Source organism: Amphiura filiformis, chromosome 17 (genome assembly GCF_039555335.1).
Source record: "Amphiura filiformis chromosome 17, Afil_fr2py, whole genome shotgun sequence".
In the NCBI taxonomy this organism is placed as follows: Eukaryota; Metazoa; Echinodermata; class Ophiuroidea; order Amphilepidida; family Amphiuridae; genus Amphiura; species Amphiura filiformis.
Window position 1 is genome coordinate 57,143,530 of NC_092644.1, and position 27,815 is coordinate 57,171,344.

Genomic DNA, 27,815 nt, shown 5'->3' on the forward strand with positions numbered 1-27,815 from the left:
ACACACTATCTCAGCATGTCCACTAGCGCGTGGGGGAAGTCGCGGTTTTTTCGTGGAATGTATACCGGCGTACCAGAGACACCAAAGAGGTTATAAAGCAAGATGGATGGACGAAGAGCAAATCATTCTGACCAAAGAGCCGAAGAAGAGCGAACACGAGACCAACAGTTTAAAACTAGGAAAAAACATCCAAGCCAAGGGAACGATACAACTGCACTACTTCGTCTTTACAGTATTACTGTTGTGTGCAAAATCTACAACTTATAGTGCAATTGATTTAGTATTTATTTACCAGTGCCTTTTTAATATTTGCAATGGAATACAGATGTTTATACGCATTGGTCGCATTTGTCGCGACTACGCAAGTGATAGTTGCGAATCATTTTCGGGGTGGATCAATGAGCTGGAGACCACTACCACAAGTTCCAGACCAGCCACAACAGGTGGGTTCTTGCTTCTTCAAGATTATTGATGAACGGGTATAAACGAATGACCAATAGATGAAGCCAAGGTTGTCAGCTATGACCACCCATTTCCATAATTTTGTTTAATGAATTTACAATCAAATGTATTTTTATAAGGCAATTGTGATACAGTCGTTGCAAATAAGAATAAAATTAATGACTAGTATATTAATTATTCGATTTATGTAGCGGAAAGTTGAAGTATCGGAATATCATCTTTTTACGCGTCTGTGGCATTACGACAGTTACTTTCTCCATGTTTGGAATGATCACTAAGCAATTATTAATTATTTATATATTTTCTTTTCTACACGATTTCTTAGGTTGAAGTGACATATCGAATGGGTTATAGATACGATTTTCGGGAACCAGGCCACGATAGATGCACACCAGAGGCATATTTACTGCGCCAACAGCTTGAAACTAATGGAGAACTTATTTGTAAATCGTAAGTCAACAGTAACTATTATTTGTCAGGAATTTCCTGCAATACTTTTGAACAAGTTTCATTCTATGCTATGTTTATCATTATGTATGTATTTCAAGATCATTGGTAAAAAACAAATTATAATGAAACATGCGAACTAAGCGCCTTGATCACAGCGTAATCCTGTTTTTTCCGGGCTTCAGCAATACAAAAAAGAACTCTTTGCATTATTGGACCCGAGTGTCGAAGCGCGTTGTTCAAACGAGGTGAAATGTCAGGCGATGAAAATGTCCTCTTTGCTCTTTGTTGTGAACCTAATGGATATAATTAATTTTAATTATGCTTATTGCCTATTTTCCTTATTCAGGTGTGGCGAGGGAAATCGAGGCAACAGACCAGATGTAAAGTTGTCAGACCTCTCCTATTATTGTGATGATTTTGATGTAACTGACAATTGGGCTACAGGGAGTAATAAGATTATCGTTGATGTGCCAGCAAATGGAAGGAAGAGAGAATTTGATGTTAGGTAAGTTCCTTTCTAATACTTGTCTTTTTAAGATGTTCACCGTTTAAAGCTATAACAACTAAGTTCACAAACAAAATTATTATAAACAAAATGGTGGTTAGTCATTGGAGTTGAACATTTACAAAAATCAATATAGCAGGGTATAAAAACAAGTAATGCATATCATTATTGATGACATATATCTGGGAACGAAAATTTTGCATAATTTTGCAGTTTTGTGACTCTTGAGATAGATTAAAATCAATAAAAACAGACTATGATTATTGAGTCAAATTTTATAAAATGCAAATTTTTTTCAGAATTTTTATTTGTTTAAAAACAAATTGTGTATGTTTTTTATTTTATATTTTGTTATACACTTAAGATATATTTTTAAGCGAGTCTTGTAGTTAATTAAAAGTACGATGATCATTAGGAGTGATGATCGAGATATTAAGTATGTGCTTGAAATGGAAATGATTCCAAAATTAATGTAGGAGAACCATTGCGCCGGGCGCAAGTGTGGTATAAAGTGGAGACTGTTTCATCAGTTCATAATAAATAAACACTACCTGACAAGTTTCCTTCTATTTACCTGACCACCGTTTGGCTGGACACACCACACCGGACGTCACAAATTTAGATGCGTGGACCGTGGTCATTTCAAGTATCTTGTTGTTGTCTTTTAACGGAAGGACTCAAGTTCAAATCCAATGTCAATAACCTGCTCCCGGGAACCTGGTCTTAGATTGCCTTAACAGGTAACGAGGCTGAAAATAATTGCAGTTGCCAATAATTTTATGTGACTGTTTCAACAACTTCCGAAAAGGAATCCAACTCTGATGGATTGAAATGAGTAAATTGGAATGAATTAACAATAAAAAGAACTAGATTTGAGGAAATGTTGGCATTTTGATTAGAAACAGGGTTGTTAGTTACTGTAATTGTTTATGTAACAAACAGTAATGAACATAACGTTGGAATTATTTCAAGACTTAAAAGAATCACAGATCCTGGAAATAAAAAAAGGCCAACAACCTTTACATCAGGGTGCGTACGTTAAAATTTGTACCCGTTTCAACTTCCGGAAAAGTTGACAAGTTTTGACGAGACGGCATTGAGTGAATATCCGATTGATTGAATAAAAATAATAAAGGTGAATCATGTTGCTCGTTGGATGTCTAACCTCCTACAACAAATAAATATGACGTTTATTATCAATATTTATATATCGGATCACAATTAGAGAGATCATATGTCGGATTTATTCATCATTTGTATTGGGGCGTTTTATGAAGCATAGTACAGAAAACGTCTTTTCACCACAGGAAGTACTACTCAATCCATAGTAAAAATAGAAAGTAGTGACTCCTTTTTGAAATATTATCATCACAATGACTATTAAATGGCGTATTTCTTCTTTCGAACATGAAATGATGGGGAGGACATTCCAGTATCTCTTCACGATAGGTGTCCATTGTCTAGCCCACAGAGAAAAACGTTAATGATACATAATTTGAAATATAATAGTAATGCGTGGGCAGGGTGTGGTATGTGCTAATAAAGTGAATATAAGTTTATATAAAAAATATCTAATATTTATAAAATTAATTTAGTAATTTGTAAAAGTAATTTGTAAAATAATTTTGGTAAAATTAGACAACCGAGTGGTTAGTTTGCGATATGCGAATGAATTTCTGAAACAACTCAGCGACCTATGATCAGGAATCCGAACCGATCTGAACCATAAACGGCACCAAGGGCGGTCAAACAAATATGGAAGTTCAAACAATTCTGACAAACATATTTGTATAAAATCGGGCACCTATTTTTTGTTACAATGTGACTAAATAATCTCACAAACCACAGCTCGGTTGGGGCCGGGTTTATTACGTTTGTTTAGGTAAATATGATAAATTTAGAAATTCAGTTCAAATTATGATTATAAAAAAACCCAAAAAAACTGAAAAGCCGCGTCTCGGCAGGTATGCAACAACAACCAGTAATTCAAAATCATCTCAAAAATGATCTTGACCACAAAAATTTTAATAATAGAAAAATTCTTTTATAGGTAAATGTAGGGCCTATAAAATGGTCTATGTAAATTGAGATATTATGGTTGTACCAGAACCCACAACTCGGCATGTATCTTACCAATAATACGCTTATACAATCAAATCAAACCACAATAATAAGCGTTCGTAATTTATACTTTGTAAATGTTCTTTCAGGTAAATTTAGACGTGTGAGTCAAGTTAGTTTCACACATGTAACTCTGCAGGTATCTTATAAAATAATTAACCAAATTTATTCAATCATATCCACCGCACATAGATCACCATTTAAATTTCATTTGTAAAATAATACTTGGCAAGTAATTTATACCATTTCGGTTCAGTTTAGATGTAATGTTAGACAGGCCCTATATTGTGATTTATAATGAACAAACATGTGGGCAGCAATTCGAAAGGTATTTTGTTTACAAATCACATCAAACCCAGGCTTCGAAACTTATATTCTGTTATTAGTCTGTAAATATTATTTCTATTTGATTGGATGGAGGGGTTATATATGGGACATTCTGTTAAGATGTTGACCACTGTCACGACGTAATAAAGATGTTTTCTGCTTTTGGGTGACCACAAGCATGACTTATTGCAAAATACGCGGAGTGTTGTCCATCTCCCACAAGGAATCAAAATGCCCAGAAATGTCTGAAAAGTGCAGATAATATCTGTTGTTTACATAACTTGATAACGCACTTGTAAATGAAATGCTGCTATTGCTTTTAGCGCAATTTGCTGAAGTATATGGGAGACTTGTAATCGTTACACTGAATGAAGATAATAAGGAATTACCGTCTGATTACATTAGCCATAATGTCAAAGATGTAAAATTAAATAACAGGATTTGTAGTTATATCTTATCATTTGTGGGTCAGTCAGGCGATTGTCTCAAGTACTCCTAGCATGTACGTACCAGTTTGGCGAAGATACTCATGATACTTGCGTGGCACGCACCACAATCCCATACCAAATACCTTTCACCTAGATGGAGATATGAACATTATTCACCATTCAGGTTGATCACAAACATCCGTCAAGTTCTGTAACCGAATCACATTTATCTCCAATAATATCATAATGTGGTTGACACTGGCAGACAAAGAAACAATATCTTTACCAGTATTGTTTCCTATTTGTATATAGCCGTGACAGGTAACAATGGTAATCGGATATTTTTATCACTTATCTTTTTAACCTTTGTTAGCTACTGTTATCATATAGGGCACATGAAATTATGTAACAGTTACAAGTGACATAGTTCATGTAGTTATGCATACATGGTATATCACTGTAACAGCGTACAGACTACAGAGTACGCATGGCTTACCGCCACAGCAATTGTGGCGTTCCATATTGTGCCACGAAGGTACCATCGCGAGGTATCTATCCACAGCATACGGGATGACAAAAAGTATACTATAGAAGAAGAAGTATCAATGATGTACCATGATGCCGCAAACCTGTCAGCAGTCTGAACAAAATGCTAGTTTCATGCTGTTAATACCTTGATATGCCTTGTCATAAAACAAAACAGAAGTAGCCTAAACATGCACTCTTCTTAGAAACATTAGCTTGAAACAGAACAAAGAGACAAAAACACATAATTAAAATTGAAGTTTAGAATACCATTACATTAATGATCCCATAAATCTTTCATTTCATGTCTACAGTTATCAAGATTGTTGTTGGTTAAGACCATTGGCTAGCCATCCTGTTTCTGGTAGAGGATGGAAGATGTTCACACACGTCAATGTGAAACCACGCCCAGATAATGGCCTCATCAACTCATCTCCTCTTACATCACCCATCCCAGTACAAGTATTCCAGCAAGGATGCCACTATAACTTACAAATTCCAGGTAGGTTAATTGATGATGAAACTATTTAAGTAAGGTAACTCTTCAGCTCGATTGTGACCTTTTACACTCACTAAGAGAACAACAATACTTGTAGTGGATTATATCAACCAGGTAGGTTAATTGATGATGAAACTAGTTGAAGTAAGGTAACTTTTCAACTCGAGTGTGACCTTTTAAACTCACTAAGAGACCAACAATACTTGTAGTGGATAATATCTGAAAGCCAAATACCCAGAAGTTTATATTGATATCTTTGTAAATATTTTCATAATATTTTGATAAGAAGAATAATACCCGTAAGAGGAAGATTCTAATGAGGTTGTGGATGTTTAAGATTATGAAGGACCGATACCAGAGGAATTTGTTCCCGAGGCCCTTAACACCACATGCAATGTTCTTTAGGTTATCAATGTATGGCATGTTCTATAAAGATAAAAAATACATTGGATGTCTTAATTTCAACTATTTTAAAACAGAAGCTTAAATAAATGTGATAAACAGATAAACATTCTGGGCACCAATGCAAGATCCGTCAGGTAATCCGTTAAAGTGGAATGATCTGACGCTGCTGGATCGTGACGGTAAAAACACATTTCCGCATTTGCCATCACATGAGCACACAGGGCCATGATATCTCTTACGGACAATCCCAAATCAACAGAAACAATAATTAGGTGAAGGGTCATAGGGGGTTTATTCTTTAACTATAGATTTTCAAATCAATTTTTACCTTTTAAATATTGCAGTGTCAGATCCCGAAAACGATGTTACCCGTTGCCGTATTGCAAGCAGAATCAAGGGTGAATGTAACTCGGTTCATGATAAAGTATGTGGAGAGACTCCTTACGTCACTGTACATGTGAGTATTTGATTGTACATATGGTCACCAAGTCACGTAATAACTGTAATTTTATTTTCCTTGCGTGTCCCCTAGTGCGGACCCGATTTTCAATGGAAGAATGGATACAATATATCTCGTGAGGTTCTCAGTTATCTGTCCGTAGTAAGCCGATCTTTATTTACGGGTACTCACTTGAGTCAGCCATTTTGACCAAAAAGATTTATTAATTACCATTTGTTAAACGTTCAAACCAAGAAATATATTGAAAAATCTGAACAATACTTTGCAATTAATAACTATTCATCCATAGAGGCAAGCTTACTTTATTCATATTTTCAATCCAAAGGAAAACTGCACATTGAATTTCGACACTAGTGGAGAAGCAGGTTATTACGCCGTGACAGTCATTATTGAAGATTTCATCGACGAATCCTCAGAGGATCCTTTGAGCTCTGTGTCTCTGTTGTTTCTCCTGAGAGTGGATCCAAGTAACTCTTGTACTAAGCCAATCACCATATCTCCACCACATGGCACCTGTAAAACCATCCCCGCCAATGAACCCTTTAACATGGATGTCATTGTAGAAGCTGGTGATCCCAGAAAACCGTAAGTCTATCTCTGCTGCAATTTAGTCTGTACAAATTTTCTTATATTGATATGCCAATGTGACAGCAATTGAATAAGCATGGTGGAAGCATTTCATGCATGTATTTTAAACACTTTATCTCAAGAACTATTGTTTATATTACTTGCATTAAACTATATCGTACGACCTAAAATGTAACCCTGGGTAACACCAACTAAAATTACGTAGACCAATAAAAGGTTTAATAATGATCTTCTTTTTGTTTCGCAGAGTCTCTAAGATTACAACAATCAAGCCACCAGGCATGCATACATCAGATCTTAGACCTGTCTTCGGATATCCCGATCGTAAAGCCATCACTTTGTTCTGGACACCTTCAGATGATATGGTTGGAAGGCACACTGTTTGTTACAGTGCCATAGACTCCGACAGGTAAATTAATGAACTGGGAAAAGATATTCATATTCTTCTATAGGATAAATCAAATATTTTTTGCTGAGGGGAGAGTAACTTGTAATATCTTTATTAAAATAATCATTATATGAATGATTATTTCCTGCAAAATACCAAAATTAAATATATATTGGACCCAGAATTTACCCATGCGGAACACACATGGAAAGCATATAAAGTAGGCTCTAATGACATCTTATTATGATGACGTCTTTTAATGTACAGCCAACATGAATTAAGATGGGATAGTAGTAAATGAACTTTTATGCTCAAAAATGTTTGTCTCATTTTGTCTCCATAGCTTCTCTAGTGGTATGACGTGCATCATCTTGAATGTAGCTAATGTTGACGCCCTAGAGCCACAGACAGATATCAGTACACCTGCAGATGGAGGCAGTATTACTGTTGGTGAAAAGTGGACGATTGAATTCAATACAGAGGTAAGAAAAACGAAAATATAAGGAACATTTAATCTTCAGATAATACCATGATTATTAAGCAACGAAGCAAATGAAGTATATGAACTTTGATTATGGTAACGTTGGCACAATCTGACAATAGGGCATGGAAATCATAAATCTATTTAGTCTTTTAAGGTACCTTGTGAGTGGAGCGCAAAACGAAGATGTGCCCTGAATACGTTCCTGGATTCTTCATATCGAGATCTATCAAATGATCGTACTGATGTATTTTAAGGCATTGTCTTTACGAATTACAAGTGATGTTATCCAGAACATCTTTGATAAAAATGTTTCATAATCTTTGTCAATCCATTAGGTACAGCGACCAACCACAACCTCCTACATCACCTTAGTAGACGAGAGAGGCTACGGCGTCCTTAACTTAGACACATCTGAAGGATCAAATGATGTAGAATTCAATGGCCGAAAGATCGAGTTCTATCCACCAGAAGATACCTTTCCCGTTGGTCCAGAGGAAGCCAGAGAGTACCGCCTGAGACTAGATCAAGGTGCCGCTGTTAGCGTGGGGTCCTGCGGTCTGGATTCAGAAGCGTATGAGTGGAATTTCGAAGTTGTTGGTAAGAGCAATTATTTGGAATTTTGAAGACATGAAAAAAATGTATTTTGATGATCAATGAATTGGAAATTCGGACTAATAACATTACAAATTGTGTCCCCACGAGTCTAAAGGCCCTACTGAAACAAACCTCAGAACCACCCGTTTAATATTAATTCAAGCTGATGTGCCAAAATAAACGTTGACGTATGTTTAGTGACGTGTTAGATGGTCATGTTAAACTTAGTTTTTTAATTCCATATTACAGGGCGTAAACTTCCAGCCACACTGCCACCACCGACACGCAAAGCACCAGAAAAGTACGTCGCACCACGATCTGCAATCCCACAATGCTTTAGTAGCTCCATGGAGATCTTTGTCTCAAAAGCAATCGTCGGAGAAGTTGACCCCAGTATTATACATCTGAATGACCCAGCATGCAAAGCGTCATACTACAACGCTACACATTACGTCATCGGAACTCCCTATGGTTTGTGTGGGACGACGGTTGAGGTAAGATAAAAGTAAAAATTGAATTTTAGTTGTGAATTTTTTTTGGTGTAATCTCTTAAAAGATAAAGCTAATTTAACGTCTTGAGATAAGTCATTATAGGAACGCCCTTTTGGAAATTATTGTGGGTGGGTGAAATGGTTGAGTTAAACGGAGGCAATAATATTTGTGGTTCTCGTGGTATCTAGCCTGGGTTGTATAAAATACTAATACATGTAAAAACAAGAAATGTCTTTAAAAAAGACAATGCCTCAAGAGATTCCAGCGGGCACCATTTGTTATTAGCTTATAAGAGATACTTGAAATGCTAGCTTTAAGCCATCTTGCAATGGTAATAATTCTGTTGTATTTAATGCAGGAATACCTGCATGCCGGGTGGTAGTCCGAATAATCAGTCCCAAAACAAAATAAGGCCCATATTCATTTACTGACATGATCGATGGACCCTGCATTTCCAATACATTGATGCTGTAGCCTTCGTACTGAGTGAAGAAGGCTACACACAAGGAAACTAGGCTATAATCACGTATCATGAACCTAGGCCTAGACAGGCCTAGGCAAAAAAAACCTTTTTTTTTCTAATAATTTCTCCGCAAGCGTCATTTATGTCGACAAATTGTTCGCAAATCCACAGTAGGTTGCAAATATACCATATGTCACTCGGAGTGTGACAATTTGTACAGATAAAGGCTACTTGGAAATTTGATGATCATACCTAGCATAGGCCTAGGCCAAAAAACCCTTTTTTTCTAATAATTTCTCCGCAAGCGTCATTTATGTCGACAAATTGTTCGCAAATCCACAGCAGGGTTGCAAATTTACTATATGTCACTTGGAGTGTGACAATTTGTACAGATAAATTTATCACAACAGGTATTTTTCTATTAATTTGGCCATTCGTCTGCATATTAGTTTTAAGGATATAATACATGGCATAAAATATGACAATATCAAAATAAATTGATAATGAACGCTTGTGTGGATATTTGCCAATACAATATACATCTGACATGTGTATATGATTTATGTCTTCAGTAGGAATTCGGCTGAGGGAATTCCAATTGAATGAACGCAACTTTCAATAGTGTGACGAATTTTTTGCGTACATTGCGCGATATACGCCAGCGTGTGCGATTGTGCGTGAGTATCGCGGAAGTGAATCCAACCATGCCAACGCACTCATAGACATACCACCTAGACCTAACACGCACCGCCAATTTAGGCGTGTGCCGCTGATTCAAAAGCGTCTGTTCAAATAAATAAATAAATAAATAAAATAAATATGAGTGCCCATCCCTAACCATGGCAGTAGGTGAAGCCACGTATCCACGTATTTTGGTCGGTTGGTCGGACGCAGAGAAAAAGCGTTCATATCTGGAGAGAAAGACGCGCTTTGCATGATTGCTACGCCATTATCGCTCGCGTCAAATGCAACATGTTCCGTAGACGCGACTGGAGAGAAAGACGCGCTGGTTTGTGTGATTCCTGCGCCATTATCGCTCGCATCAAATACAACATGTTCCGTAGACGCGAACATATCTGCTTGCTTGCGCCCAGGTATTCGTCCTTGTCAAAGTCGTTGCTAAGCAGTGTCAGCTTCACTACGCGAGTCAAAGTCACTGGTCTAGGTGCTCGTTTGTCTGGGAACACACTTGTGATAGGTTAGCATTGTATCCAAGGTCGTGCGTTCACGCTGTAGTTTGAAATATGCGATATACGATCGCGGTTGGATCGAGTGCAGCTGTTGAAACCTGCGTTCATTCAATAGTCTCAGCTTGTAGTAAGTAGGTATGCCAGGTGAATTCAAATTTGCCATCAAACTGCATCATTTTATATATCAAATTGATTAAAGCCCTTGAGTAAAGAAAGTCAAAACTGAAAACCTTTTTTTCATAGCACTTTCCATAGCTAAGTTACATCTTGTCAAAGATTGACTTTCATCAAAAAGATTCAGCTAGCAAAATTCCCCCAAAACAGCATTTCGGTGGTGTTTCTATAGTGGGAATTCCAATTGAATGAACGCAGCTTTTAATAGCGTGACAAATTTTTGCGTACACTGCGTGATGTACGCCAGCGTGTGCGACTGTGCGTGAGTAACGCGAAAGTGAATCCAACCATGCCAACGCACTCATGATTGGTTAGCAATGTATCCAAGGTCGTGCATTCGCGTTGTAGTTTGAAATACGCGATATACGATCGCGGTTGGATCGAGTGCAGCTGTTGAAAGCTGCGTTCATTCAATTGGAATTCTTACTATAGGTCTTAGACCTCATGTTGATAGCAGCTTTTTTAATGGAACTGCTATCAAAATCCCTCTAAAATTCCATGTGCGAGTAACTTATCACCATAAAAAATCATATATTTGGGTTAAGTGAGGTATAGACAACATATTTATGTAGGTTTCCTTGACCGGCCAGTTCTTTTATATTTCCATGTAAATATATGTATTGTGTTCAAGGCGAATTTGGCTGACTAGCAAATGTGTTAACTAAGGTTTGCCTGGCATACCTATAGTAAGAAGCAACAAATTTCAAATGTTTGAGGACTTGTTCTCATTGCTTACCCCGAGTTGCTTACCTGTATTTTCACATCATATTTTGTGGTCAAAATGATTACAAATGTGTAAATTTGCAATCATTTCGTCGTGTACGCCGGCGAACGTTGTCAGTGCTACTACTTCAATCATGTCAATAGTGAAACAGTTGACGCGGTTTCTCCAACATCATCGAATGCTAATTTACGCACCCTTATCAGCAAAAATACAGCTGATTTAGCAAAAGTGAACATGAAGTCATCGGTTATAATATTTTCCTAGCATATTGAGCTAACACCATAGCTACTTGGTTTTTCACAATATACTAGTAATAAAATAAGAAAATCAGTAAGCTTACCCATCGAGCGATGCTTAAACTGAGCAGTACTCGAGAATCCTTGACCTGAGACGAATATACCTAGGCTAGGGGAGACCGGGGCAAAGTGGGACACATTTTTTTTATCCAGCCCAATCAGGATTACGAAGGAAGGCAAGGCAAAACTTAAGGTTTACAAGATACATATTTAGTGCATACGCACCAATATGAACCTCGCGCCAATCGGGCCGTCTTCACGTACCAGCGGTAAAGTTTGACATATCGCACGACTCTGGGATATTTGGTTAAAAAGATAGAGGGTTAAGTGCACAAAGTACAAAAAAGTAACTATATCTCATAAACCAATGATCCTACAGAAATGCGACCACTGACTTTTTTGTTCCTTATGACCAGAGGAAAAGTTCGACATATCGCACGACTCTGTGGGATATTTGGTTAAAAAGATAGAGGGTTAAGTACAGAAAGTACAAAAAAGTGACTCTCTCTCATTAACCAATGATCCTACAGAGATGTGACCACTGACTTTTTTGTTCCTTATGACCAGAGGAAAAGGTTGACATATGGCACGACTCTGTGGGATATTTGGTTAAAAAGATAGAGGGTTAAGTACAGAAAGTACAAAAAAGTAACTATATCTCATTAACCAATGATCCTACAGAGATGTGACCACTGACTTTTTTGTTCCTTATGACCAGAGGAAAAGTTTGACATATCGCACGACTCTGTGGGATATTTGGTTTAAAAGATAGAGCGTTAAGTACACAAAGTACAAAAAAGTGACTATATCTCATTAACCAATGATCCTACAGAGATGTGACCACTGACTTTTTTGTTCCTTATGACCAGAGAAAAAGTTTGACATATCGCACGACTCTGTGGGATATTTGGTTAAAAAGATAGAGCGTTAAGTACACAAAGTACAAAAAAGTGACTATATCTCATTAACCAATGATCCTACAGAGATGTGACCACTGACTTTTTCTTCCTTATGACCAGAGGAAAAGGTTGACATATCGCACGACTCTGTGGGATATTTGGTTAAAAAGATAGAGCGTTAAGTACACAAAGTACAAAAAAGTGACTATATCTCATTAACCAATGATCCTACAGAGATGTGACCACTGACTTTTTCTTTCTGTATAACCAGAGGAAAAGTTTGACATATCGCACGACTCTGTGGGATATTTGGTTAAAAAGATAGAGAGTTAAGTACAGAAAGTAGAAAAAAGTGACTATATCTCATTAACCAATGATCCTACAGAGATGTGACCACTGACATTTTTGTTCCTTATGACCAGAGGAAAAGTTTGACATATCGCACGACTCTGTGTGATATTTGGTTAAAAAGATAGAGGGTTAAGTACACAAAGTACAAAAAAGGATGCAGCCAAAGAAAGGAGCTTGTAGTCACCTGCTCCGCAGCCGACTGATGATTCCGCTTTGCCCCGTGTTCGACTTTGCCCCGGTCTCCCCTAAATATTCGTATCAGGCTGAACTATTTAGGTACCGTTCACAAAATAATTCGACATTTTTGTAAGACGGGGGGTGCAGGCCCTTTAAATATCCGTAATATCCTTCACAGATACCTTATTTCAGATTAACTTCTTTAAAACAATACAAACTTCACACATTCAAAGCTTTATATTCTTTTCAAATTCCAGAATCAAGTCAAATATTTTTATAATCACTCTTCAAGGCAAACATTTTACTACAACCCCGTATAAAGAATTTATGACCGTCCCTGCCATTTTTTTTTTCTAATGCATAATTCATTAGCCCGAAATGCAGACTTATTGAGCATTTTGTACTGTAAGAACTTCGTGGCAACATGGAAAACGTAGCCCAAATGTACTTGACAGAATGATTTGTCATGGCAATCCGGCCATTATTTCGCCCAATAGTCGTGTTTCATGTTCCAATTCGAATACATACTGCTTTCGGCAGAATAATACAGATTTTACTAATGATTTGAATAACCATTGTTTTTACAGATTGACCAAGAGGATAAGGGTGGTCGTCAAATTATTCAAAACATTGTCTACATTCCCGCTCAACCTTACACCAACGACAGCATCATCACCAGAGATGACAATATTGAAATACACGTGACCTGCAATCTTACAACCAAACGTTACACACATGCCGAGTTTGACCCCGATGTTCAGACGATCATTTACTACGAAGCAGGATATGGAAACTTCAACTTTACCCTGAGAATGCTGCACGATGACCAGTTCACCATACCATTCACACTCAGAGATTTCCCCGTAGATGTAGACCTAAACCAAAGAATGTATTTTGAAGCAAGAAGCTGGGCTAAGGCAAATATGGAACTTCAACTTTCTTCCTGTAGAGCTACTCCAACATCAAACCCATTTGATCCTGTACAGTACACCTTTATCAGAAATGGGTAGGTACTTAACATTACATGATATTATAAGACGATATTTTGCACTTTGCATAGCTCTGTCGGTAAGACAAGAAACAGACCGTTCTAAATGACGAAATTCACATACTATCTGAAGACTTTGTGTCTATCGATAAGCCTATATCAAGTCAAACCAAGTAATACTTTATTAGATCCACAGGGGAAATTTCATACATACCTGTACCATGAATTCTTTCGTTCTAATCTACAGATTTTAATTTCTTGTCTTCGATTTCTCTCATTGCAGATGTGGTCTTGATGATACTGTTGAATTTCATGAATCTGGCAATATGCTAAGAAAACGATTTTCTGTATCTGCGTTTGCTTTCTTAGGAAAACATATGCACGGATCGGTAAGTACAAATGAATTAAACTAACAAATCAATAAAATTAATTAAAGAAAATCTACAAAAAGATGCCAAAAACTTTGTTTAATTTGGAAGAAGATTTATGAGTTCTCTTATCATTAATTCATTTATTTAAATGACTCAAACGAAAAAAAAACAGGTGAAAGGTACATGCAGAGATGTAGCTTTCTTCAGATATAATTTTGAATGTCAAGTTACGAAAAATTAAAATCAAGTTACGAAAAAAAAGAAGTAGTAGCATGAAGTAGATGCATGAAGAAATAAATGTGATTAGTTCCGGGACCGGTAATGATATTGGTAACATCAGTGTTTCTTACCAAACGTCATATTCCAATACTTAACGTCTACTTACTTTTATTTCCCCTCAGGTTTTTGTTCATTGTGACATGCGTCTGTGCGACAGCAACGATCCCAACTCAAGATGCGCACAAGGCTGTGCATCAGATCCTACACCCGGACCCACCCTCTCTTCTACCATCATCCAAAAACGTGACGTCAGTGTCCATAAGCGTGATGTAAGCATCGGCAGACGTGACGTCAGTGATGGGGAAGGTTTGGCATCAACGGAAGCTTACCAAGAGACTGATGGACCAATCAGAATAGTCCAAGATGGCGATTCAGGTAAGGAAGCTATTCTATACTACTCGTATATTATTTTGTTTATAGTAATGGACAAACTACAAGAGATCCAATTGTCGACATTAATAAATTTGCAGCTATTTTATCAATACCATTCAGGCTTTATGATAGAAAAACCGATCATTCAAGATTTGAGCAGGTGGGACCTTCGTTTTTCTAGTTAGATGCTCGAAAAATGAGTTCATGAGCCAATTTTGGAAGAGGAGATAAAAATGGGGACCTAGTTTATAAATATTTAGCTTGCAAGACATTTAGATATTAATCACAACTAATGTCTATTCATTTCTTTGTCTTTTTTACTACCAGATGTTCCAATTGATTATGAATACGACCAGTTCAACTGGGACCTTTTAGAAGTAGTACTTATTGGCGCCGTTATCTTACTGCTCGTGTGCCTCATCATTGTCCAACTATTCGGCTGTGGGAAGAAACCAACAATATACAAGAGCATACCAGTCGTGTAAGATGAAGTCCACGATTAATAACGAAGCAATGAAATCGACCAGATATACCTCATTTGGCAGTCAGTGGTTCAACCGTTTAGTCATCATTGGTTTGAAAGGGAACTGCGTTGCCTGCTTTAGTTTATCGTTGCAAAACGGTGTAAAACTATTTCACAGCAAGTACTAAGTACACCTGAAATGATTTTGGAGCTCGACAGTATATCAGTTATAGCTGACTGATATAACCACGAGTTACCATGCAGGTATTTAAAAAAGCTGCTTATTGTTAGTAAGCATATGTTATCTGACGAAATTAAGAGAACGAGTGACTCCAGAGGTTCGCTTTAAGATCTTGAACTGTACTACAAAAGCATTCAAACTCTGAAAGTCCAGTTTGAACTTGGTTTTCCATCATGTTTATGAACCAGATGCCGGTGATATTGGCATGATTGAGGTGGTTAGTTCTGAGTAAGAATAACTACACTGTGACATTCGTTGGGAAGGGTTCTTGAGCCCAGCAAAATAATGGCTAAACTGTTTAATTGGATATTCCATGATCGGACTAAACATGCAAATGAATATATCTCAGTAAAGTATTGCGCTGGACGTATTACAATGCAGAATATACAACTCTGGAATGTCCGGTATATTTATTATATATGTATTATAGAAATATATTTTGTTAAAACGTCTTAATTTCATCAGGTTGAATCCAATACTTCATCGATCTTGAAGTGAAGTGAAGAAGACAATTAAGCCAGGCAAAATATAACTCGATCCATGTAAATGCATAATGGATATAAATCCTTTGTAAATCGGGGCTCAATTGAAACGTTAGATTAATCCAAAAGTAAATAAGTTCAAGGAACCCCAAATTTGGTACGTTTTGCCCAACTTCTATCTTGTCTATAGCTCAGTTATTACCCATACTAGTACTTTGGGCTGACTGAATAATTTGGTATCCAAGGAAGTGGGTGACATACTTCAAATCACGATCTATGATAAAATACGATATGTTTTAATATCAAAAATCATTATTTTAATTATTTGTTTTGATAATTTCTTTATTAGATTTGTTTCTTAACAAATTCGCGTAAAGATTGTTTTTAAAAGTTTTCCAATTGGAAAATTGAGTAATTTCTTTGTCTTCCAGATCTATTTAAAGAATAAATCTATCAAAATCGCCACAGTATCACTGAAATTGAATGAAAATATGTTATGGCTTCACCCCACCTCTCTTCATCAAAACGTAGATTTTGGAAGAAATGATTAGTCTAGAAGCCCTTTATATGGATACTAAAATATAATCTATGCATACCTATTTGGGATTGAAGATATAAACAAAACGTCTTTTATCCTAATAAGAGTGTTTCATAATAATACCTATAAACACGATTTTCAAGGTTTGGCTGATTTTGAATCTATGCAGCAGTGATGGGTAAATCATTAATATAGAAATAAAATTTCCACAAAATACATATTATCCTGCCAGTATTCAGTACATAGTAGTGACTAATTATTATGTTTATAAATATTTTAAGTGTAAATAATTTGTATATAATGATGCAAGCTAACCTGTATAAAAGAGCAAAGCTGTATATTTGTAGCATATTGATAATTATATTATTTTGCCGTAGAATTGTGTTATTATAGCTGACTTAAGGGCTCGGATAGCGACGTTGCACAGTATTTTTATGGGACCTGATTGCATTCTGAATCTGAGGAATGACGTCTGATTTCAATAATTTGGATTTTTTGAAATTCATGATATAATACAAATTTTATTACAAATTATTAAAAAATGATATTTTTGACTCGATAAATCTAATGATATGTACTTAAAGTCTATGTAGCTGGGATGAAAAACCGTCCATCATATGAATATTGTGACCTTTCTTATTGCGGATATACATTTGTCCCCCATAGACCTAAATTTATTTAGGTGTTTTGGGGTAAAATGTATATCTGGAATACGAAAGGTCAACATTTTCATATTATGGACGGCCTTTCATCCCAGCTACAAATACCTTTTAACATTAGATTTACAAAGTTTACTTCGAGGACTGTTAAATGTCTTATAATTTTTTATTTTAATAATGTGTCATAAAATCTGTATTATATCGCGAATTTCAATAAAATCAAAAATATTTGATATCAGAAGGTCATTTCTCCTTGCAATTTGATATGTCTGATCATAGATCTTCACTATCTATGGTCTGATGTGCTCTCAGGCCCACAAAAATACTGCCCAAAGGTTGGTGACGTACTGACCCCTTAATGAAGCTGGAATTTTATCAAATAACGTAAACCAAAGTTCTTATCTTTCACGCTGAACTAGACATAATTATTCTAGTGGGCTGTAACATTTAAAGTATATGAATATAGTATTCGCTAGTGAAATAACTTTATAATAGAAACATGATTTTTGTGCAATGTTTATGTGTCATTTTAGCAATGCAAATAATGCCTACCTTACCGATTTACCAATATTACATAATGAGCATTTGTGTAATAATGTATTATTGCGAGCAGATAATTGTTGAGTTTATGTGTACTGGTATGAAAGTTTATTTAAGATGGAAGTAGAAATGAGTTTGTGTGTGGCGTGAGAGAAATGTAATAAAATGATCCGATACAAAAACGAAATATATAACATTTATGTCTTCGTCTCTTTATTATACCATTGTGCAGTTTTTTTTCTGTTAATTTTCATGATAACTGCGAGGATTGTTTGATAGGACGTCAGTAGTTGTAAACAGAATTTGGGAAATAAATCTAATACTGGAACTTACTTTTTGTAACTTTGCTACGTTGAGTCTGGAACCACCAAACTTCTTCAGGCAACTGACCCGCTGGACTGGTGATGTGATATACGTATCGCTTTATACTTTACTTATCTCATGCATGGGACCGAACCTTCAAGATGGTACTTAACCGTATATCACGTCACCAGTCCAGCAGGTCACGTACCAGACGCAACGTAGCAAAGTTGTACAAAGTAAGTTCCAGAATTAGATTTATTTCCAAATTCTCTGTCACCTAAATCTTTCCCCTCTAAGATCTCCTAAAGTCCCCCCTAATCCTAAAATGGCTCGAAAAGTTTGTACAGTTGTGTCAAGCAAAATATGCTACCAATTGTAACTTCGTGATAAAATTTTATAGTTGTTCTAAAAAGTCTTACGGAGAAAGGGAGAAACTTAAAACTTTTAGTATGGTATAATACATTAACGTCAAGAATGTGGACGACGTTTCGACAAAAACTTGTCTGAACTTGTAACTTTAAGTGTTTCACGACGAAGAACGTAGGCCTAGCAGAGGTTTTCCAATCTTAAGTTTTATTTTATTATATAAATTAATATATTATATTATTATATACATTTGAACTTAAACGGTGGTATGGGTATATGCTGTGGTTAAACCCCCATGTTACGCATTCTTCGGCAGTTCGTAAGACGAGCATGGTTCAAGACACCTATTTCAAAATGAAAAATCAAAATGTCAGTTTCCTAGCCAAATGAGTCCTACTTTTAAAACTTTTCTGGGAGTATAGGTGGCGCTCTTACATTTAATATTATAAGCAATGTATAATTAATTATTATAAAGTGTATTTAAAATGAAATGTCATATTTTTCCAGGGGGGGGGGGTCCATACAATCATCCACCCCCATGTTGACGTCTGTATGTGGGTGTCTGACTAAATTAACCTCATATTTGGCCATTCGCGGAACTTGTTCCACTTTTGCACCATATTTCACCAGTTTAACTTCAATCAATAATTATATGTCAACATTTTTCGCATTTCGCATGATTCGCGCGCATTTCTGCCATAAACCTTTTCTGTTGCCAACAGGTTTTGGATTCCCTATACTTGAAAATAAAAAATCTAACCCCATCTCCCCAATGTCAAAAAGAAATCAACGCCACTGAGAAATGTCCACGTTCTTTCTCTATGAAATCTCAAATGAATCTGCTGATCACACTTCTTCTTTACCCCACAACTATTCTTGATGCAACTCAGTTTTGCCTGCCACAAGCCCAATACTCGCTTATAAGCGACGAAGGAGACAAATATCACAGGACCTTGAAGATATATGAGAATGATGAAGATATACAATAATTGGTCTGTTTTCGTAAAAGGTATGATGAAGCCGAATATACAGGGTAGACTGATGATTACAGATAACTGTTAAGATAAAATAATGAGATAAAAGATTAAAAAACACATGATATAAGACAAATTGGATGTAAATAAATAGGATAAACCTATATATAGCTTACATTATTAAGACATTTACATAGTAAAAGTCCAAATTTCTCTGAATTTCTCTTAATAAATTTGCTGCCGAATGTGCATTCCAGGTCAATAGGGAGTACATTCATCCAAATGAATACGGCCAACCACAAGTAATTATGCATTACCAATGTAACCATTTCGTAAATGGTTTTATTTTCACTCTGATTTAAGCCACTGAAGGAACAACAGTTGCCCCAGTAGAAAAGTAATCGATAAAGTGAAAACCATACAGGTCTTGTGTGTATACCACTCCAATCATGCTAATGGTGACCAAATGGACATTGAATTTCCTTATTTTGTTACGAATCGTGAAACACATTAATTGAATCATTTTCTTACGATCCGTGACCATCCATAGCATACCTTTGTTTCTCTGTGGATTTGACTAGATGGACATATTCTAAGAAAAAATAGCTCCTATGTCCCTCCCAAAAATGGCGGGAAAATCTATTTATAGCTCATTTTTCAAAATGGCCGCCGGTGACATTTTGAAAAACAGGAATATCTGTATACCATGTTCTGGGTAGGCTATAATGACAAATAATATGCCGTTTTCCACTATCTTTGGCATGCCTAACCTTTTAAGATAAAATTCAAAGTGTTGAGAGGTCAACTTGACCCCTAAATCCAAGATGGCCGCCAGTTTCATATTGAAAAGCATGAAAATCAATATATCATGAAGTGGATAGGCTATAATAACAAACAATGTGTCGTTTTCAACTATATTTGGCATGCAAAACCGTTTAAGATCATATTCAAAGAGTTTGAGGTCACATTGACCCCTAAATCCAAGATGGCCGCCAGCGCCATATTGACAAAAACATGAAAATCCATATACCATGAAGTGGATAGGCTATACTGACAAACAATGTGTCGTTTTCCACTATTTTTGGCATGCCAAATCTTTTTTTGTCATATTCAAAGTGTTTGGGGTCATCTTGAACCCTAAATCCAAGATTGGCCGCCAGCGCCATATTGAAAAACATGAAAATCGATATATCATTGACTATAATAACAAACAATGTGTCATTTTCAATTATTTTTGGCATGCAAAACCATTTAAGATCATATTCAAAGAGTTTGGGGTCACCTTGACCCCTAAATCCAAGATGGCCGCCAGCACCATATTGACAAAAACATGAAGTGGATAGGCTATACTGACAAATATTCCACTATTTTTGGCATGCCAAACCTTTTCATGTCGTATTCAAAGTGTTTGGAGGCATCTTGACCCCTAAATTCAAGATGACTGTCTAAGCCATGTCGAAAAACATGAACATCGATATTTAAGATGTGACACACATGAGGCTAATACTTATTTTTACTCAATTACTTATACTATAGATTTTGAAAGTGTTACCTTTGTTCTTTCAGGAAAGTTGCACGTTTAAGAGCATGTGATGGAGAACAGAACAGACACTGAAGAGCTACAGAGCAACCAAGAGACTGATATAAACTAGAATGCATGCTGAAAGATCATTGCCCTGTAAAAGACTGGTTAGAAAAAGTAGAGAAATGGGAGAACACACATTTTTACAATAGAAGGGCCTTGATAAATTTCAACATGTCAATACAACAGTGGAATGGGATAAAGGACCTAAGGGTTTTCATAAGCATGCTACTTGTTGTACCACGATGTCTAACACACACGCTTACTGCCAAGCCACAAAACGCAAGCACAAATCTGAGAAATCAAAAAAAAAAGGCTGGGATGTCCGGTCAGCAATTATCTTTCTCAGGACCTCCTCCCAAGAAACTTCGTTCAAGTAAAGGTGTTCTGCATTGATAAGGCATTGTGCGTCCACAAAAGTCTGGTAACCGGGACAAAAACACTTTTGTTACTTTTGACACAAGATGCATGGAGATGATTCAAGGCACACACTCTCTACATTGCAGATGAAGATACAAGAGAGCGTCATTATAACGTCAATCCCAGACAGGCAAACAGCCTTTGGCTTGGAAATCAGATACCACCGTCATTGCTGGCGTCAATATGTCAGCAATCAAGCGAGAGATAATCTCAGTGAAAATGCAGATCATCTACAGCATGTTAACCTTCGGGAGGCTCAAGCTTTGTTCTTTCAACATATCCAACAAGTCATATTTAAAGATCGTGAAATACACACCCTTGAAGGACTGCTCCAAGATTACATTCGCATTACTTCAAACTACGGGCACTTTTCCCAAGTAAGGTCCAGCTACCTCGAGGAACTTCTGATCAAAGGATTTGGAAAAGTCATAGGATTTCACGAACGTATTCAGAAGAATGTTAGTGAGCTTGTATATGATACAAGAGCTGCCGGTACATACATCGAGGCCGCGCTGTTATCACCAGGAGTAACGGATGACCAGTTGGTCAACAATGTCGCAACACGACTTAGAGAACAGGTCATCAAAAGAACCACTATTCCTTGGGCCCCGTACATACATGAGTTGGAGCAAGATGAAAACTTTAGTGAGCTCCTACTAAAGCTCATTACCTGGTTGAAAAAACCTAACACAGGTTCAGCTGATGACAAGCCGAAGGTCTGATCAATTTCGTCAATCTTTAGAGCAATAGTTATTTACGACAGGGGTTGGCATTTTGAAGGGGGAACCCGATTTGTTTTGATCTTGGGGGGGGGGTCGAAAATTTGTGTTGAACCAGGAGGGGATTGTTAAGTTTTAAATTGAGTAATTAGTTTAAACAAGGGCGGAATTTGAAAATTTGCTTTCCCCCTCGCATCCACTCAAAATTGTCAGATTCACCCTTTTTAAACTTAACAATCCCCCTCCTGGTTCAACAAACAATTTTGCGTTTTCACCTCAAGATCAAATAAAAAATTCGGGTTCCCCCTCAAAATGCCCATTCCCCCTGTCGTAAATAACGATCTCTCCCTGATCGGACCTTTGGGTTGTCATCAGTTATACCTGTGTTAGGTTTTTCAACCAGGTAATGAAGTTTAGTATGAGCTCACTCAAGTTTTCAGCTTGCTCCACCTCATCTATATACGGGGGGCAAGGGACAGTGGTTGTTTTGATGACCTGTTCTTGACCAACTGGTCATCCGTTACTCCTAGTGATAACAGCGCGGCCTCGATGTATGTATTGGCAGCTCTTGTATCATACACAAGCTCAACAACTTTCTTATGAATACGTACGTGAAATCCTATGTCTTTTCCAAATTCTTTGATCAGAAATTCCTTGAGGTAGCTGGACCTTACTTGGGAAAAGTGCCCGTGGTTTGAAGTAATACGAATGTAATCTTGGAGCAGTCCTTCAAGGGTGCGTATTTCACGATCTTTAAATATGACTTGTTGGATATGTTGAAAGAACAAAGCTTGAGCCTCCCGAAGGTTAACATGCTGTAGATGATCTGCATTTTCACTGAGATTATCTCTCGCTTGATTGCTGACATATTGACGCCAGCAATGACGGTGGTATCTGATTTCCAAGCCAAAGGCTGTTTGCCTGTCTGGGATTGACGTTATAAACGTATCTAACCGCTCTCTGCAATGTAGATAGTGTGTGCCTTGAATCTTCTCCATGCATCTTGTGTCAAAAGTAACAAAAGTGTTTTTGTCCCGGTTACCAGACTTTTGTGGACGCACATTGCCTTATCATGCAGAACACCTATACTTGAACGAAGTTTCTTGGGAGGAGGTCCTGAGAAAGATGATTGCTGACCGGACATCCCAGCCTTTTTTTTTTTTGATTTCTCAGATTTGTGCTTGCGTTTTGTGGCTTGGCAGTGAGCGTGTGTGTTAGACAACGTGGTACAACAAGTAGCATGCATATGAAAACCTTTAGGTCCTTTATCCCATTCCACTGCTGTATTGACATTTTGAAATTTACCAAGGCCCTTCCATTATAACAATTTGTCCTTAATGTTCTCCCATTTCTCTTCTTTTTCTAAACTGTCTTTTACAGGGCAATGATCTTTCAGCATGCATTCTAGTTTATATCAGTCTCTTGGTTGCTCTGTAGCTCTTCAGTGTCTGTTCTGTTCTCCATCACATGCTCTTAAACGTGCAACTTTCCTGAAAGAACAAAGGTAACACTTTCAAAATCTATAGTATAAGTAATTGAGTAAAAATAAGTATTAGCCTCATGTGTGTCACATCTTAAATATCGATGTTCATGTTTTTCGACATGGCTTAGGCAGTCATCTTGAATTTAGGGGTCAAGATGCCTCCAAACACTTTGAATACGACATGAAAAGGTTTGGCATGCCAAATATAGTGAAATATTTGTCAGTATAGCCTATCCACTTCATGTTTTTGTCAATATGATGCTGGCGGCCATCTTGGATTTAGGGGTCAAGGTGACCCCAAACTCTTTGAATATGATCTTAAATGGTTTTGCATGCCACAAATAGTTGAAAACGACACATTGTTGGTTATTATAGTCAATCCACTTCATGATTATATCGATTTTCATGTTTTTCAATATGGCGCTGGTGGCCATCTTGGATTTAGGGTTCAAGATGACCCCCAAACACTTTGAATTTGACAAAAAAGATTTTGCCAAAAATAGTGGAAAAGACACATTGTTTGTCAGTATAGCCTATCCAATAGATTATCATGTTTTTGTCAAATGGCGCTGGTGGCCATCTTGGATTTAGGGGTCAATGTGACCCCAAACTCTTTGAATATGATCTTAAACGGTTTTGCATGCCAAATATCCAGACACATTGTTTGTTATTATAGCCTATCCACTTCATGATATATTGATTTTCATGTTTTCAATATGAAACTGGCGGCCATCTTGGATTTAGGGTCAAGATGACCTCTCAACATTTTTTATCTTAAAAGGTTGGGCATGCAAAGATAGTGGAAAACGCATATTATTTGTCATTATATATCCAGTCACGGTATATAGATATTCATGTTTTTTTTTTTTTTTTCGACGGCCATTTTGAAAAATGAGCTATAAATAGATTTTCCGCCATTTTGGGAGGGACATAGGAGCTATTTTTCTTAGAATATGTCCATCTAGTCAAATCCACAGAGAAACAAAGGTATGCTATGAATGGTCACGGATCGTAAGAAAATGATTCAACTTGTTCTTGTTTCACATGATTTGTTTCACGAGTCTCAAGATATTACGTGCAATACGTGAAATGCCTGCATTCTCTTTAAATTGTGGCTTTACAGAAAAAGGCGTGAGTCAATTGAGCACAATTTTATATCGTAAACAATAATACCGTATTCAATTTCTGAACATAAACATCTGGTATATTTTCTAAAATACAGGCTGTGACAAAATGTATGGTACCCATTACTTTCCAGTGGTTGTGGATTAAGACTGTTACATAAAAATGTAAAGATCTACCATGGACATTGGAATAGATTTAATTACTATTACTGTTGGTGAAAAGTAGATGATGAAATTCAACACAGAGACATTTACTTATACCTTTTACCTTACACCAACGACAGCATCATCACCAGAGATGACAATATTGAAATACACGTGACCTGCAATCTTACAACCAAACATTACACACATGCCGAGTTTGACCCCGATGTTCAGATGATCTTTTACTACGAGACAGGATATGGAAACTTCAACTTTACCCTCAGAATGCTGCACGATGACCAGTTCACCATTCCACTTACACCTAAACCAAAGATTGTATTTTGAAGCAAGAAGCTGGGCCAAAGCAAATATGGAACTTCAACTTTCTTCTTGTAGAGCTACTCCAACATCTAATCCATTTGATCCTGTACAGTACACCTTTATCAGAAATGGGTAAGCACTTAACATTACACGATATTACAAGATGATATTTTGCATTTTGCATAGCTCTGTCCTAACTAAAGAATGTTGGTAAGACAAGAAACAGACCTTTCTAATATAGGACGAAATAATTTACATGCTTACATATCTGAAGACTTTATGACTATCCATATTCTATCATCTATCCTATGTTATGAACATGCGTGTACATTGTACAATGAATTTTTTTCGTTCTAATCTACAGGTTTTGATGATACTGTTGAATTTCATGAATCTGGCAATAAGAAAAAGAGTTTCTGTATCTGCGTTTGCTTTCTTAGGAAAACATATGTACGCATCGGTAAGTACAAATGAATCAATCCTTAGCAAATCAAGAAAATTAATTCAAAGGAAATCTAAAAGATGCAAAAAACTTTGTTTAGTTTGGAATAAGAAAATTTATGAATTCTCTTATTATTAATTCATTTATTTAAATGACTCAAACTGAAACAAGCAGGTGAACGGTACATGCTATTCTATATACTACATTGTTTTGTTTATAGTAATGGACAAAATACAAGAGACCCAAGTGTCGACATCAATAAATTTGCAGTTATTTTATCAATACCATTCAGGCTTTATGACAGAAAAACACCGATCATTCTGGAAGAGGAGATAAAAATGGGACCTAGTTTATAAATATTCAGCTTGCATGACATTTAGAGATTAATCACAACTAATTTTGCCCTTGTTGTTTTCATAATCGTTCAAACTAAAATGGCTATTCATTTCTTTGTCTTTTTTGCTACCAGATGTTCCAATTGATTTTGAATACGACCAGTTCAACTCATACTGCAGTTACTGTCCGTTTTCCTATACATAATACACAGTGCTCTTTCCCATTGACGCGTGACCTCTACAAATAGCCTACGTAAAAAGTATGGGGATATGCCTAGTTAACGTCGCTGTGTGAAAAATAACCGGCCAATATTAAAAGTACTCTTCTAATGTTCTAGAAAATATAGTTTTGTAACATGTCCTAAATTTTTAGCTAATTTAGATGTTTGGAAATATTCGCACTTTGGTGTTTTAGTTAATGTTATAGGTAATAGTACATTGCCTAGTTAACGTCGCTGTGTGAAAAATAACCGGCCAATATTAAAAGTACTCTTCTAAAATTCTAGACAATATAGTTTTGTAACATGTCCTAAATTTTTAGCTAATTTAGATGTTTGGAAATATTCGCACTTTGGTGTTTTAGGAAGGATATGTAAACGACAGATAACACCAAAAATATGAAGAAATTATTTCCAAACCGTGTTAAGGGTAGACGAGGTATTATTGGTCGAAGCAACCAAAAAAATCGATTTTCATTATCTAGATCCATATATTATTGAAAAATAACACATTGCTGTTTTGCAAAAGTTCATTCTACAAATCCTATACCTTGAAAACTTGCTTAATGTTTTGTTGTTAATGAGTTATGTACGTTTTACAAAAGTGTTGTTGTTTCAGCCCTCTTTGCAACATAACTCAAGAACCACAGGACCTACCAAATATATCTGTGATATTTGAATTCTTCTACACGTTCGCTATGAAATGAGCAATGCAGTTTTTGCCAAAGCTCACTACCATTCGTAAGATGCTGTGAACGACCAAATCGCAACAGTTTAAAATAATCAATAACCTTCAGTCTGCAAACCACCATGTTTCTCATTTTCAAGAACGCTGGTTAACAATAAGCACGTATTGTCTCATTTCGTAAACAAAGACCACACACAATTGTTCTCTAGCGCTCGCTTTATAATCGTTCACCCAACTGAAAGGATAATCCCAGCGCATTGCTCCATTGTACGTGTAAAAGCAGAAACATATGATGTGTGTATTTAACCAGAGAAGATATGATTTAATCATTTGAGCTGTTTTCAATGAGTGTTATCTTGGTTTAATAGCTTTTAATGGGGTTCTGCTAAGGTCGAATTGAATTCTACTGTAGACATGACTGCACCATGTGGGACCTTTTAGAAGTAGTACTTATTAGCGCCGTTATCTTACTGCTCGTGTGCCTCATCATTGTACAACTATTCGACTGTGGGAAGAAACCAACAATATACAAGAGCATACCAGTCGTATAAGATGAAGTCCACGATTAATGACGAAGCAATGAAATCGACCATATACCTCATTTTGGCAGTCAGTGGTTCCAACAATAATACTGTGCAAAGGTGATTGACGTTCCGACCCCTTAAATGAAGCTGGAATTGTATCAAATAACGTAAACCAACGTTCTTATCTTTCTCGCTGAACTAGACATAATTATTCTCTAGTGGGCTGTAACATTTAAT

The 27,815-nt window shown here is 36.6% G+C and overlaps 1 protein-coding gene across 3 annotated transcripts; it reads left to right on the forward strand.

Moving 5' to 3' along the window:
- On the forward strand, positions 1-27,668 carry LOC140138030 (uncharacterized). Of its 3 annotated transcripts, none has more exons than XM_072159868.1 (15): positions 1-443; positions 788-912; positions 1,259-1,417; positions 5,133-5,320; positions 6,067-6,179; positions 6,508-6,767; positions 7,018-7,179; positions 7,502-7,640; positions 7,978-8,239; positions 8,486-8,730; positions 13,590-14,008; positions 14,274-14,379; positions 14,763-15,015; positions 26,283-26,317; positions 27,483-27,668. In XM_072159868.1, the coding sequence occupies exons 1-15, from the start codon at positions 315-317 to the stop codon at positions 27,603-27,605; spliced, it is 2,718 nt and encodes a 905-aa protein (XP_072015969.1). In that variant the 5' UTR covers positions 1-314; the 3' UTR covers positions 27,606-27,668. The 3 variants fall into 3 exon arrangements, 2 of the variants coding, with proteins under 2 accessions (XP_072015969.1, XP_072015968.1); XR_011856938.1 differs by lacking the exons at positions 26,283-26,317; positions 27,483-27,668 and adding exons at positions 15,340-17,455; positions 17,527-18,129 and having other exon boundaries at positions 6-443; XM_072159867.1 differs by lacking the exons at positions 26,283-26,317; positions 27,483-27,668 and adding an exon at positions 15,340-18,129 and having other exon boundaries at positions 6-443.
- The last annotated feature ends 147 nt before the right edge of the window (positions 27,669-27,815 follow it).